Source organism: Oncorhynchus gorbuscha, linkage group LG06, assembly GCF_021184085.1.
Source record: "Oncorhynchus gorbuscha isolate QuinsamMale2020 ecotype Even-year linkage group LG06, OgorEven_v1.0, whole genome shotgun sequence".
In the NCBI taxonomy this organism is placed as follows: domain Eukaryota; kingdom Metazoa; phylum Chordata; class Actinopteri; order Salmoniformes; family Salmonidae; genus Oncorhynchus; species Oncorhynchus gorbuscha.
The window spans coordinates 76,824,343-76,839,911 of NC_060178.1; the positions used below are offsets into that span (position 1 = coordinate 76,824,343).

The 15,569-nt window shown below is 43.0% G+C and overlaps 1 protein-coding gene across 1 annotated transcript in view; it reads left to right on the forward strand.

Annotated features, from left to right (window-relative positions):
- LOC124038351 (potassium voltage-gated channel subfamily H member 1-like) overlaps nt 1-15,569 on the forward strand; it is a 99,058-nt gene that overhangs the window by 4,731 nt on the left and 78,758 nt on the right. Inside the window, exons 3-7 of the mRNA XM_046354128.1 lie at nt 3,395-3,501; nt 3,890-4,018; nt 4,303-4,421; nt 5,034-5,201; nt 5,874-6,098. Of these exons, the coding sequence (XP_046210084.1) occupies nt 3,395-3,501; nt 3,890-4,018; nt 4,303-4,421; nt 5,034-5,201; nt 5,874-6,098 (748 nt within the window). The remainder of the gene's footprint in view (nt 1-3,394; nt 3,502-3,889; nt 4,019-4,302; nt 4,422-5,033; nt 5,202-5,873; nt 6,099-15,569) is intronic.

The following is a 15,569-nucleotide window of genomic DNA, read 5'->3' on the forward strand; positions in this document are numbered from 1 at the left end:
TGTTCCTGTCAGAATGAAGCCAACAGTCTTAAGGAGATGTCGCATCATAGCAGCTATTGTCCAATAAGAAACACTTTTGTTCATTTTCTGTTGCATAAACGTTATGCTACTGTGTGCCCTAATGAAGACAATCCAGTCTGCAGGCACATGGTGTGTTGAGATATGTTCCTGTCAGGAGTGCTGTCAGATGAAGCCAACAGTCTTTGGGAGCCGTTGCACCTTGATCCATGCGAGCAGGCCCCAAGATACAGTCTCATTAGAATTACCATGTTGTTCAAAGCTAACAACTCCACAGAGCTATTTTTGAAATGGCTGCAATGGTTGCAATCAGTGGTGTGAGACCAGAGTGTTTTAAACCAGAGTGTGTGTGTGTGCTACATGTTTACTGTATCTTGAAGATGGATATTTTTACTATCAGATCATTAAAATGGAACTTTGTGCCAACAAAATCAAATCTAATTGTATTTGTCACATTCGCCTAATACGACACCTGTAGACCTTACCATGAAATGCTTATTAACAAACCCTTAACCAACAATGCAGTTTTAAGCAAAATATTTACTAAATCAAATCAAATAAAAGAGCAACAATTAAAGAACAATAACGAGGTTATATACAGGAGGTACCGGTACCGAGTCAATGTGCCGGGGGTACAGGTTAGTCAGTTAAATAAAGATTTAAATCAAATAAAAACAGGTTAGTCAAGGTAATTGAAGTAATATGTACATGTATGTATGGGTAAAATGACTGTACATAGACAATAAACAGTGGATAGCAGCAGTGTAAATGGCTTGGGGGTAGAAGCTGTTAAGAAGCCTTTTGGACCTAGACTTGGCGCCCCCGGTACCGCTTGCCGTGCGGTAGCAGAGAGAACAGTCTATGACTAGGGTGGCTGGGGTCTTTGGCAATTTTTAGGGCCTTCCTCTGACACCGCCTTGTATAGAGGTCATTGATGGTATAAAGCTTGGCCCTACTGATGAACTGGGCCGTACACTCCTGAGGGGGAATAGACGTTGTCATGCCCTCTTCACGACTGTCTTGGTGTGTTTGGACCATGATAGTTTGTTGGTGATGTGGACAACAAGGAACTTGAAGCTCTCAACCTGCTCCTCTACAGACCTGTCGGGGGGGGGGGTGCTTGTCCCTCCTTTTCCTGTAGTCCACGATCATCTCCTTTGTCTTGATCACACTGAGGGAGAGGTTGTTATCCTGGCACCACACTGCCAGGTCTCTGACTAACTCCCAATAGGCTGTCTCATCGTTGGCGGTGATCAGGCCGACCACGGTTGTGTTGTCTGCAAACTTAATGATGGTGTGGGAGTCGTGCTTGGCCACTCAGTAATCGGTGAACAGGGAGTAACAGGAAGAGACTAAAGCACTGTGTTGAGTATCATCGTGGCAGTTGTGTTGTTGCCTACCCTTTCCACCTGGGGGCGGCCCGTCAGGAAGTCCAGGATTCAGTTGCAGAGGGAGTTGTTTAGTTCCAGGGTCCTTAGCTTAGTGATGAGCTTTGAGGGCACTATGGTGTTGAATGCTGAGCTGTAGTCAATGACCAGCATTCTTACATATGTGTTCCTTTTGTCCAGGTGGGAAATTGCAGTGTTGAGTGCAATAGTGCTTCAGGTCAGTAGTCATTTAGGCAGGTTACCTTGGTATTCTTGGGCACAAGGACTATGGTGGTCTGCTTGAAACATGTACAGTACCAGTCAAATGTTTGGACACACCTACTTATTGCAGGGTTTTTCTTTATTTGTACTATTTTCTACATTGTAGAATAATAGTGAAGACGTCAACACTATGAAGTATACACACTCTTGGCATTCTTTCAACCAGCTTCATGAGGTAGTCACCTGGAATGCACTTCAATTAACAGGTGTACCTTGTTAAAAGTTCATTTGTGGATTTCTTTCCTTCTTAATGCATTTGAACCAATCAGTTGTGTTGTGTTGTGACAAGGTAGGGGTGGTATACAGAAGATAGCCCTATATGGTAAAATACCAATTCCATATTATGGCAAGAACAGCTCAAATAAGAAAAGAGAAACAACAGTCCATCATTACTTTAAGATATGAATGTCAGTCAATCTGGAACATTTCAAGAACTTTGAAGGTTTCTTCAAGTGCAGTCGCAAAAACCATCAAGCGCTATGATGAAACTGGCTCTCATGAGGACCGCCACAGGAAAGGAAGACCCAGAGTTACCTCTGCTGCAGAGGATAAATTCATTAGAGATAACTGCACCTCAGATTACAGCCCAAATAAATGTTTCACAGAGTTCAAGTAACAGACACATCTCAACATCAGCTGTTCAGAGGAGACTGCGTGAATCAGGCCTTCATGGTCGAATTGCTGAAAGAAACCACTACTAAAGGACACCAATAAGGCGAAGAGACTTGCTTGGGCCAAGAAACACGAGCAATGGACATTGGACCGGTGAAAATCTGTCCTTTGGTCTGATGAGTCCAAATTTGAGATTTTTGGTTGCAGCCACCGTGTCTTTGTGAGACGCAGAGTAGGTGACCGGATGATCTCCACATGTGTGGTTCCCACCGTGAAGCATGGAGGAGGAAATGTGATGGTGTGTGGGTGCTTTGCTGGTGACAATGTCTGTGATTTATTTCGAATTCAAGGCACACTTAACCAGCATGGCTACCACAGCATTCTGCAGCAATATGCCATCCCATCTGGTTTGTGCTTAGTGAGACTATCATTTGTTTTTCAACAGGACAATGACCCATAACACACCTCCAGGCTGTGTAAGGGCTATTTGACCAAGGAGAGTGACGGAGTGCTGCATCAGATGACCTGGCCTCCACAGTCACCTGACCTCAACCCAATTGAGATGGTTTGGAATGAGTTGGACCGCAGAGAGAAGGAAAAGCAGTCAACAAGTGTTCAGCATATGTGGGAACTCCTTCAAGACTGTTGGGAAAGCATTCCTCATGAAGCTGATTGAGAGAATGCCAAGAGTGTGCAAAGTTGTCATCAAAGCAAATAGTGGCTACTTTGAAGAATCTAAAATATGTTTTAATTTGTTTAACACTTTTTTGGTTACTACATGATTCCATATGTGTTATTTCATAGTTTTGATGTGTTCACTATTATTCTACGAAATAGTAAAAATAAAGAAAAACCCTTGAATGAGTAGGTGTGTCCAAACTTTTGACTGGTACTGTAAGTGAAACAGATAAAGAAGATTGTGCAAACAATGCAGTGATCTGAAATCATAAAAAACATGATAAACATGTTAAACACACCTCTGACCTCCTCAATAAGGCATTTCAAGAGACTAATTTTACTTCGTTGCAGCATTCTAACATGTCTATGCTCTTGTCTTTGAATGCTTCTGGGGGACATTAAAAATGAATAGTGTTGTTTTCCTTTTGTGTTTCTAGCTTCATGTACGGGGAGCTCACAGACAAGGATACTAGCGAGAAAGTACGGCTAACGTTTGAAAACTACGAGATGAACTCATTTGAAATACTAATGTATAAAAAAAACAGTAAGTACCAAGTTAACATAAAAAACAGCCTCTTGTCACGCTAATGTATTCTGGCATTTTTTGATGAATATGTACAATGCTGTTCCATCGCTAATTGGGAGAGTACTAACCCTGTAGATCATGGGCCGTAGCATTAAGCGTCTCATAGTAGGAGTGCTGATCTAGGATCAGTGTTGCCTTGTAGGTCATAATGAATCAGTGGAGACCTGATCCTAGATTAACACTCCTACTCTGACATGCTTTATGAATAAGGGCCCAGTCATACCTCCCCGTGCCGCCAGCAGGGAGCTGGGTCTTTGAGCCCAGTTTTAACCATGTGCTTTTTTAATAAACACGTTTCTGTTGACAGCTGTATTCCCCTATAATAATGTATGTTCTCTCATCTCAGGAACGCCGGTATGGTTCTTTGTCAAGATAGCCCCTATCCGAAACGAACAGGAAAAAGTGGTGCTGTTTCTGTGCACCTTCAGTGACATCACAGCCTTTAAACAACCAATAGAAGATGAAACTTCAAAAGGTGAGTGACAGAGTTTGTAAGTGGCAACAAAGGACGTGGTCACATTTACTTGGATAGTCCCCTTGGATAGTCCCCTACAGATGAGTCCTAACTACTTTTTACAATAAAGTATTATAATAACCCTGATGTGTTTTGTCTAAAGCCCTCATCAGGGTGCTGCTTTTAATCTAAACACGTCATTATTAATAATAACACTCTGGTTAGTTAATAAGTTCAATCTTGGTCTACCTTTAGTACATTATTTGTACTAATCCCAAATCCCTTTTTTTGCCTTGTGCTCTCAGGTTGGGGGAAGTTTGCCCGGCTAACTCGTGCTCTGACCAGCAGTAGAGGGGTGTTACAGCAGCTACAGCCTACTGTACACAAGGGAGAGAACGTTCACAAGCACTCCCGCCTAGCTGAGGTACGCTAATATTTATGTCTATTGTACGTGTTTATAACTACACTGATAAAGCTAGGGCGTGTGTGTGTGTGTGTGTGTGTGTGAGTGTGTGGAATGACACACACCATTGTCATTCCATTTGGTTACGGTGGAGGCATGTGCGCCAGTGCTGTGAATCCATTTGTCTCTGTCCTTTTTTGTGATTATAGAGATGCACAAAATGATAACACACACACTCCTTTACAAACACATAGATGCACACACACACACCATATATGGATGTAACAATATCTAAGCAACCTTTAAAGGTAGACTCAGCGATATAACATAGATGCAGAAAGTAAACAGCATAGTGGGCCAATTTCTGCAACAACTAAGAGCGTTGAAGCACAAGGCTCAACTTCTCTGTTTTGGGCCCTTGGCTACTCCGCTTTAACAGCATGAAGTGAACCTGTGCACAGGCGCAGATACCGTGTGCCTTGCATCTTCGCTCATCTCAATATATGCATGCAGTACTGCTGGTGGCAATCTCATTTCACTGTGTGTGTTACAGTGAACTGTAACCTCTTGGTTTACCCCAAACCCTTCTTTGATTTTATTCCATCAAACTCATAAAAGATATACAATCTGCAGGTCCTCCAGCTGGGCTCAGACATCCTCCCCCAGTACAAGCAGGAGACGCCCAAGACGCCGCCCCACATCATCCTCCACTACTGCGCCTTCAAGACCACATGGGACTGGGTCATCCTCATCCTCACCTTCTACACGGCCATTATGGTTCCTTACAACGTCTCCTTCAAGGTCTGAACCATATAATGACATATACTTTATCCCTGACCAAGATGGCTGCCATTATCAGCATATTCTGTCTAGAGCTATGCAGGTGTGTGACATCAACCACTCTATTTTGTGTTATATATCTCGGTCCCACTTTAAACGAAGTACAACTTGTAAAGGCTTTATTTTGCATACATAAATGATTCATAAGCACTACATAAAGGCTTCACAAATCATCTATAAGCTTATGTCATGACTCTATAAATGGTGTATAAACATAGAAAGTGTTTTGTGTCACATTTGATTATTCACTCTTCAGTGGGAATGGTTATGTCACCCTTTTATACACAGTATGACATACTCATATAGATGTTTTGTGAAGCATTTATGTAGTGATTATGAAGGCTTTATGTATGCTTTATAAAGCCTTTATATGTTGTACTTTGTTTAAAGTGGGACCTATATCTCTATGGTCTAACAAAGAGTCTCCAATTTACAATAATATAGATCCTCTCCTGTCCTCAAGGATGCATAAAAAAATAAATGTACGCTAATAATCTTGGGGAGGTAATATAGATTCTCTGCGCTAAAGCAAATTGCCATTCGGGAATAACACAGATTCTCTACTATACTGCTCTATAAATATTCTCTCCTCTACTATAACAAAGATTCTCTACTCTACCTCTGTACTATCAGACCAAGCAGAACAATGTGACGTGGCTGGTGGTGGACAGCATCGTAGACGTAATCTTCCTGGTGGACATTGTACTCAACTTCCACACTACCTTCGTGGGCCCGGCCGGAGAGGTCATCTCTGACCCCAAGCTCATCAGGATGAACTACCTGAAGACCTGGTTCGTCATCGACCTGCTCTCCTGCCTGCCTTACGACGTCATCAACGCCTTCGAGAATGTGGACGAGGTCAGTACTGTGTGTGTGTGTGTGTGGTGGGTGTTCGTCATCAACCTGCTCTCCTGCCTGCCTTACGACGTCATCAACGCCTTCGAGAATGTGGACGAGGTCAGTACTGTGTGTGTGTGTGTGGTGGGTGTTCGTCATCAACCTGCTTTCCTGCCTGGCCTATGACCTCGTTAGCGCCTTCGAGAATGTGGACAAAGTCAATCGGGTCTGACAATATATTGGTAATTTAGCTTTTACAGCTTTAATAGTTGAGTTAATTTGAGTTTTTGATATGTAGAAATGTGCAACTTAAAGCAGTACGGTCTCGGTTCTGTGTAGAATTTCTCCTGTTCTGGAGGATGCGTGAACAGCGACACATACTAAACAGTCTGTGTGGCCCCAGTGGGGATCTAACCCACAACCCTGGTGTTACCACTACCAGCCCCATGTTCTAACCCACAACCCTGGTGTTACCACTACCAGCCCCATGATCTAACCCACAACCCTGGTGTTACCACTACCAGCCCCATGATCTAACACTACCAGCCCCATGGTCTAACCCACAGCCCTGGTGTTACCGCTACCAGCCCCATGTTCTAACCCACAGCCCTGGTGTTACCACTACCAGCCCCATGATCTAACCCACAACCCTGGTGTTACCACTACCAGCCCCATGTTCTAACCCAAAACGCTGGTGTTATCACTACCAGCCCCATGTTCTAACCCACAACCCTGGTGTTACCACTACCAGCCCCATGATCTAACACTACCAGCCCCATGGTCTAATCCACAGCCCTGGTGTTACCGGTACCAGCCCCATGTTCTAACCCACAGCCCTGGTGTTACCACTACCAGCCCCATGTTCTAACCCACAACCCTGGTGTTACCACTACCAGCCCCATGATCTAACACTACCAGCCCCATGGTCTAACCCACAGCCCTGGTGTTACCACTACCAGCCCCATGTTCTAACCCACAACCCTGGTGTTATAACTACCAGCCCCATGATCTAACCCACAACCCTGGTGTTACCACTACCAGCCCCATGTTCTAACCCACAACCCTGGTGTTATCACTACCAGCCCCATGATCTAACCCACAACCCTGGTGTTACCACTACCAGCCCCATGTTCTAACCCACAACCCTGGTGTTACCACTACCAGCCCCATGATCTAACACTACCAGCCCCATGGTCTAACCCACAGCCCTGGTGTTACCGCTACCAGCCCAATGATCTAACTTACAACCCTGGTGTTACCACTACCAGCCCCATGATTTAACACTACCAGCCCCATGATCTAACCCACAGCCCTGGTGTTACCGCTACCAGCCCAATGATCTAACTCACAACCCTGGTGTTACCACTACCAGCCCCATGATCTAACACTACCAGCCCCATGGTCTAACCCACAGCCCTGGTGTTACCGCTACCAGCCCCATGTTCTAACCCACAACCCTGGTGTTACCACTACCAGCCCCATGATTTAACACTACCAGCCCCATGATCTAACCCACAGCCCTGGTGTTACCGCTACCAGCCCCATGTTCTAACCCACAACCCTGGTGTTACCGCTACCAGCCCCATGATCTAACCCACAGCCCTGGTGTTACCGCTACCAGCCCATGATCTAACTCACAACCCTGGTGTTACCACTACCAGCCCCATGTTCTACATTAGTAGTCTAGTTGTCTAAACCCAGTGAGCTACAGTGGGGCAAAAAAGTATTTAGTCAGCCACCAATTGTGCAAATTATGGTGGAAAATAAGTATTTGGTCACCTACAAACAAGCAAGATTTCTGGCTCTCACAGACCTGTAACTTCTTCTTTAAGAGGCTCCTCTGTCCTCCACTCGTTACTTGTATTAATGGCACCTGTTTGAACTTGTTATCAGTATAAAAGACACAACCTCAAACAGTCACACTCCAAACTCCACTGTGGCCAAGACCAAAGAGCTGTCAAAGGACACCAGAAACAAAATTGTAGACCTGCACCAGGCTGGGAAGACTGAATCTGCAATAGGTAAGCAGCTTGGTTTGAAGAAATCAACTGTGGGAGCAATTATTAGGAAATGGAAGACATACAAGACCACTGATAATCCCCCTCGATCTGGGGCTCCACGCAAGATCTCACCCCGTGGGGTCAAAATGATCACAAGAACGGTGAGCAAAAAATCCCAGAACCACACGGGGGGACCGAGTGAATGACCTGCAGAGAGCTGGGACCAAAGTAACAAAGCCTACCATCAGTAACACACTACACCGCCAGGGACTCAAATCCTGTAGTGCCAGACGTGTCCCCCTGCTTAAGCCAGTACATGTCCAGGCCCGTCTGAAGTTTGCTAGAGAGCATTTGGATGATCCAGAAGAAGATTGGGAGAATGTCATATGGTCAGATGAAACCAAAATATAACTTTTTGGTAAAAACTCAACTCGTCGTGTTTGGAGGACAAAGAATGCTGAGTTGCTTTAAAAAAAATATATATATATTTCACCTTTATTTAACCAGGTAGGCTAGTTGAGAACAAGTTCTCATTTGCAACTGCGACCTGGCCAAGATAAAGCATAGCAGTGTGAACAGACAACACAGAGTTACACATGGAGTAAACAATTAACAAGTCAATAACACAGTAGAAAAAAAAGAGAGTCTATATACATTGTGTGCAAAAGGAACACCATACCTACTGTGAAGCATGGGGGTGGAAACATCATGCTTTCGGGCTGTTTTTCTGCAAAGGGACCAGGACGACTGATCCGTGTAAAGGAAAGAATGAATGGGGCCATGTATTGTGAGATTTTGAGTGAAAACCTCCTTCCATCAGCAAGGGCATTGAAGATGAAACATGGCTGGGTCTTTCAGCATGACAATGATCCCAAACACACCGCCCGGGCAACGAAGGAGTGGCTTCGTAAGAAGCATTTCAAGGTCCTGAGGTGGCCTAGCCAGTCTCCAGATCTCAACCCCATATAAAATCTTTGGAGGGAGTTGAAAGTCCATGTTGCCCAGCAACAGCCCCAAAACATCACTGCTCGCTCTGGAGGAGATCTGCATGGAGGAATAGGCCAAAATACCAGGAACAGTGTGTGAAAACCTTGTGAAGACTTACAGAAAACGTTTGACCTCTGTCATTGCCAAAAAAGGGCATATAACAAAGTATTGAGATAAACTTTTGTTATTGACCAAATACTTATTTTCTACCATAACTTGCAAAGAAATTCATGAAAAATCCTACAATGTGATTTTCTGTTTTTTTTCTCATTTTGTCTGTCATAGTTGAAGTGTGCCTATGATGACAATTACAGGCCTCTCTCATCTTTTTAAGTGAGAGAACTTGCACAATTGGTGGCTGACTAAATACTTTTTTGCCCCAATGTATATTGATTCGCTGCCATTGAGTTTTTCCTTTTCTGTCTGACTATATAATTTATGTTTGGCTAATGACAGCAGCTAATGTCCTAATCTTAATGTCCTTACCCGCCCTCCAGAAACACCCAACACAGCCTTTTCTCAGTCTCTCCCACAGAACCAATGAGCTCAGCCTGTTATATTAGCTTATATTACTGGACGTCAGGCTGTGTGTGTGTCTCTAGACGAGTTCAGCCTGTTAGCGTATGTTACTGGACATCAGGCTCCATTTGAAGGGTCACAAACCTGTCAGCGTTCATTTTTGTCTTATGGCAGCCGTATAGAGTTATTATGCTGGTCGTTAGTTTTGATTTGTGACTCCTTCTTCAGTGTGCATGTGTGTGTGTGTGTGTGTGTGTGTTAGAGGTCGACCGATTATGATTTTTCAACGCCGATACCGATTATTGGAGGACCAAAAACCGCCAATACCGATCAATCGGGCCGATTTTTTAAATGTATTTGTAATAATGACAATTACAACAATACTGAATGAACACTTATTTTAACTTAATATAATACATTAATAAAAATCCATTTAGCCTCAAATAAATAATGAAACATGTTCAATTTGGTTTAAATAATGCAAAAACAAAGTGTTGGAGAAGAAAGTAAAAGTGCAATATGTGCCATGTAAAAAAGCTAACGTTTAAGTTCCTTGTCAGAACATGAGAAAATATGAAAGCTAGTGGTTCCTTTTAACATGAGACTTCAATATTCCAAGGTAAGAGGTTTTAGGTTGCAGTTAATATAGTATTTATAGGACTATTTCTCTCTATACCAGCTTCCGTCCCTCTCCTCGCTCCTACCTGGGCTCGAACGAGGAACACATCGGCAACAGCCACCCTCGAAGCATCGTTACCCATCGCTCCACAAAATACGTGGCCCTTGCAGAGCAAGGGGAACAACTACTCCAAGTGTCAGAGCGAGTGACGTTTGAATCGTTATTAGCGCGCACCCCGCTAACTAGCTAGCCATTTCACATCGGTTACACCAGCCTAATCTCGGGAGTTGATAGGCTTGAAGTCATAAACAGCTCAATGCTTGAAGCATCGCTCAGTCAGACTGCTCTATCAAATATCAAATCATAGACTTAATTATAACATAATAACACACAGAAATACGAGCCTTTGGTCATTAATATGGTCGAATGCAGAAACTATAATTTCGAAAACAAAATGTTTATTATTGTCGCATATGTCCTAACTCTGCATGCAATGAACTCAAGAAAGTGACACAATTTAACCTGTTTAATATTGCCTGCTAACCTGGAGTTCTTTTAGCTAAATATGCAGGTTTAAAAATATATACTTCTGTGTATTGATTTTACAAAAGGCATTAATGTTTATGGGTAGGTACACGTTGGAGCAACGACAGTCCTTTTTCCGCAAATGCGCACCGCATTGATGATATGCAACGCAGGACACGCTAGTTAAACTAGTAATATCATCAACCATGTGTAGTTAACTAGTGATTATGATTGATTGATTGTTTTTTATAAGACAAGTTTATGCTAGCTAGCAACTTACCTTGGCTTCTTACTGCATTCGCGTAAAAGGTAGTCTCCTCGTGGAGTGCAATGAGAGGCAGGTGGTTAGAGCGTTGGACTAGTTAACTGTAAGGTTGCAAGATTGTATCCCAGAGATGACAAGGTAAAAATCTGTTGTTCTGCCCCTGAACAAGGCAGTTAACCCACCATCCTAGGCCGTGAAAATAAGAATGTGTTCTTGTCTAGTTGTCTAGTTAAATAACAGTGTAAAACACACACACATATATATATATTTTTTTTTAATTAATCGGCCAAATCGGTGTCCAAAAATACCGATATCCGAATGTTATGAAAACTTGAAATCAGCCCTAATTAATCGCCCATTCCGATTAATCGGTTGACCTCTAATGCATGTGTGAGTGACTTTGTTTTCAGTGTGTGTGTGTGTGGCTGTGTAGCTAAAGGCCTCTCTGGGTTTTGCGGTTCTCTGAGTCCCTCTTCTCCACGTTTACGACCAGAAGCTGCTCACCAAGAGATAGTAAGGGAATTCAAGGAAAAGGAAGATTATCTTTGAACGGAAAGAAAATATTCTCTGAAGAGCAGCATATTAGCACTGTCCCTCCTACCTTCCACACACATTCATTAAATTATGGAATTAAACCCGTTTATCCATGAGTGTTAAAGCGTTGAGGCTCAGGCACATATTACTGTATGACTCAGACTGGTGCAGCAATAGGAAATATAGCATTGCTGTCATTTTCAGTATGTGAAGTGCCTTGCTTACTCAGTCTCCTTACCAGAGAATTCAGTAGTGTGTCAGTAGTCACACAACCCCATGGTGATGAGGTATAAATACACTACATTACCAAAGTATGCGGACACCTGCTCATCGAACATCTCATTCCAAAATCATAGGCATTAATATGGAGTTGGTCCCCCTTTTTCGCTGCTGTTACAGCCTCCACTGTTCTGGGAAGGCAGGTAGCCTAATGTTTAGAGCGTTGGGCCAGTAACCGAAAGGTTGTTGGATCGAATCCTCTAGCTGACAAGGTATAAATCTGTTGTTCTGCCCCTGATCAAGGCAATTAACCCACTGTTCCCTGGTAGGCCGTCAATGTAAATAATAATTTGTTCTTAACTGACTTGCCTAGTTAAATAAAGGTTACATTTTAAAAAATTGAACTAGATTGGGGCAGCCCCAGCAGGGCAGAATATTTTTGGGGACAAACTGACTTGTTGGAAAGGTGGCATCCTATGACAGTGCCACATTGAAATTCACTGAGGTCTTCAGTAAGGCCATTCTACTGACAATATTTGTCTATGGAGATTGCATGGCTGTGTGTTCGATTTTATACACCTGTCAGCAACGGCTGTGGCTGAAGAGCCGAATCCACTCATTTTAAGGGGTGTCCACAAACTTTTGTATATACTGTATAGTGTAGATTTTGAAAGACCTGTTTCAGATCTGTAAGTCTCAGGTAAACATATCTCAGAGGCACAGATAAACAGAGTTGGGTTCCATTTCCATTCAGTCAATTCATGAAGTAAACTGAAATTGCTTTTCAATTAGGAAAATGGGAATTGGACTTGAATTTGTTATATGAATTGAAGTAGAATTGACACCAACCTTGTAGATACAGACTTGAAGATGACTCAGATATATTTTAAGTCCCAGAGTGTATTGGGTGTGAGTTCCAGATATTTATGAGTTCATAATCTCATACAGCCAGAACTAAAGTCTTGCATAATTATGTCAGATGCTCGATTCATTTCTGGGGGGAGACGTGTTAGAAAAGATACTAGAACAAGAAGCAAAAGCAGGGAAGTAAAAAAAATCCTCATTAGTCGTCAAATCCCACACAGTCTGTTGACAGACGCTACGATACCAGTTATGTTACTTGCATCTGTCCACGAGAGATTCATGACTTGCTGCCGTTGTGTTGAGGTTTGACCTGGCTGCCCGCAGACGTTAACTTTCTATAGCTTTCTATGCCTATCGATCTCTTCTCCATGGCTCTGTCTGTGGCCTTTGAAGAAAGTCTTGGATTTGAGTTTCCAGACTTCCTTTTAAATGTGTTTTGACCTGGCTGCCTGCAGAGAGAGGCCTTCACACAGCTCTCTCTGGGTGCTCAAGTGTGGTGTGGGTAACCTCACTGTCTTTCGCCCAGCGCGCTCTATCTCTGTCACTCTCTTCTCCTCTCTTAGTGAGCTGGCTGACTGTCATTTTTCTTTTCAGTGGAAGTGTTAGAGAACAGCGGGGTAATTAGTCCCATTGCCCCCGCCAGAACCTCCAGTGCTACCTTGTGAAGAAGTTCTCATTAAATGGAGCTGGGAGAAAATAGTCTGCTTGCCTCAAAATCCAGACTGAATCACATTTCAATGGTGGAGTGAAACAGAGCTTAATTAAGTCTGGATTTTCAGGCTAGGAGTCTGCAGTCCATTGCTAATCCACTGGAAGAGTCAGTCAGTCACTGCTTCTAATGTTTTCATGTGTTTTACATGTGAATGCTACCCTTAGCAGTCAGTACAGCATATGGTTTGGAGACTGACATCTCACTGAAGTGCAGTGAAATGGATTGCTTGTTTCCTAACGGGCAAGGTGAAAGCAGGAGAGTAAACAAAACAATAAATTATCTTTCTCTTTTTCCTCCCATTTCAATCGTTTTTCCCTTTTCTAAAATTAGCTTTTGTATGGCTGGTTTGACATCTGCTGTAATTTTGTATCAGGGGATTCGGGATTTCTTCTGTCATGATGGAAATGAGATCTCTGGTGGAGGGGATATATGCATCTGCAGCAATAGAACTAGAATTAACGTAGCCTTCAAAGTGTATCTGTAGTGTTAGCAGTGCAGCTATACAGCTAGCCAGGCGTGCAGATACAGTACTGGATTAAATGTGTAGTGGTTAGCATTAGCAGTACAGCTGTCCAGGTGTGCGGGTATAGGACTGGATTAAATTAGATATTAGCACAACACAGCTAGGCAGGTATTACAAGACTGGCTCAATGAGCTCTGTGTAAACATTAGCCAGTGAAACCATAAGCATTAGACAGGAAGATGATGTAAGGCCATTGGCTAACTAATGTGTGATTGTCTGTTTGGCTATGCAGATGAATATGTACATAGGCCTACACATAAACAATGACTAAATCTCGGATATGTGTGTATTGGTCAAATGGAGCTCCCACCGAACAGGAAGCTGCACCCTCACCCCTAAGTAATTAAAAATGATCTCATTTAAGATGCTATAGATTGCTCTATAATCAATACACTCCATTTACCTTTCCCCAAATCAAGCTAAATAGGCACCTCGGAAGTTTCTCACAGAGAATCAATCAATCCCACAGACAATTATGGTTGAAACAGTGCCATGTCTCTCTAATGAGTCACTGAGTCCAAGGTGCTAAAGGAGCTCCGTAAACTTTTGACCCCCTAAAAACATCTGGGTCAGATAGTTTAGACCCTTTCTTCTTTAAGGTTGCTGTTCCTATAATCACCAAGCCCATCTCTGACCTTTTGAACCTGTCTCTCCTTTCTGGGGAGGGTCCCATTCCTTGGAAGGGAGCCACGGTTAGTCCTTTATTTAAGGGGGCACATTAAGATGATCCTAACTGTTATAGGACTATTTCTATTCTGCCCTGTTTATCAAAAGTGTTGGGAAAACTTGTCAATAATCAACTGACTGGCTTTCTTGATGTCTATAGTATTCTCTCTGGTATGCAATCTGGTTTCCGCTCAGGTTATGGATATGTCACTCTCGAGCACCTAGATGTTCTTTACCATTCGGCCGTTAGATTTGCCACCAATGCTCCTTATAAGACACATCACTGCACTCTATACTCCTCTGTAAACTGGTCATCTCTGTATACCTGTCGCTAGACCCACTGGTTGTCGCTTATTTATAAAACTCTCTTAGGCCTCACTCCCCCCTATCTGAGTTATATACTGCAGCCCTCATCCTCCACATACAACACCCGTTCTGCCAGTCACATTCTGTTAAAGATCCCCAAAGCACACACATCCCTGGGTCGCTCGTCTTTTCAGTTCGCTGCAGCTAGAGACAGGAACGCGTTGCAACAAACACTCAAACTGGACAGTTTTAACTCAATCTCTTCATTCGAAGACTCAATCATGCAAACTCTTACTGACAGTTGTGACTGCTTTGTGTGATGTATTGTTGTCTCTACCTTCTTGCCCTTTGTGCTGTTGTCTGTGCCCAACAATGTTTGTACCCTGTTTTGTGCTGCTACCATGTTGTGCTGCTGCCATGTTGTGTTGCTACCATGTTGTGTTGCTACCATGTTGTTGTTGCTACCATGTTGTTGCTATGTTCTCTTAGGTCTCTCTGTATGTAGTGTTGTGTTGTCTCTCTTGTTGTGATGTGTGTTTTGTCCTATATTTTTATTTCATTTATTTGTATTTTTAATCCCAGCCCCCGTCCCTGCAGGAGGACTTTTGGCTTTTGGTAGGCCGTCATTGTAAAGAAGAATTTGTTCTTAACTGACTTGCCTAGTTAAATAAAGGTTAATTAAAAAAATACAAATCATGGATAGTCGAATAAAAGACATGAGCTGGCGCACACACAGAGAAAATTATTTTATGT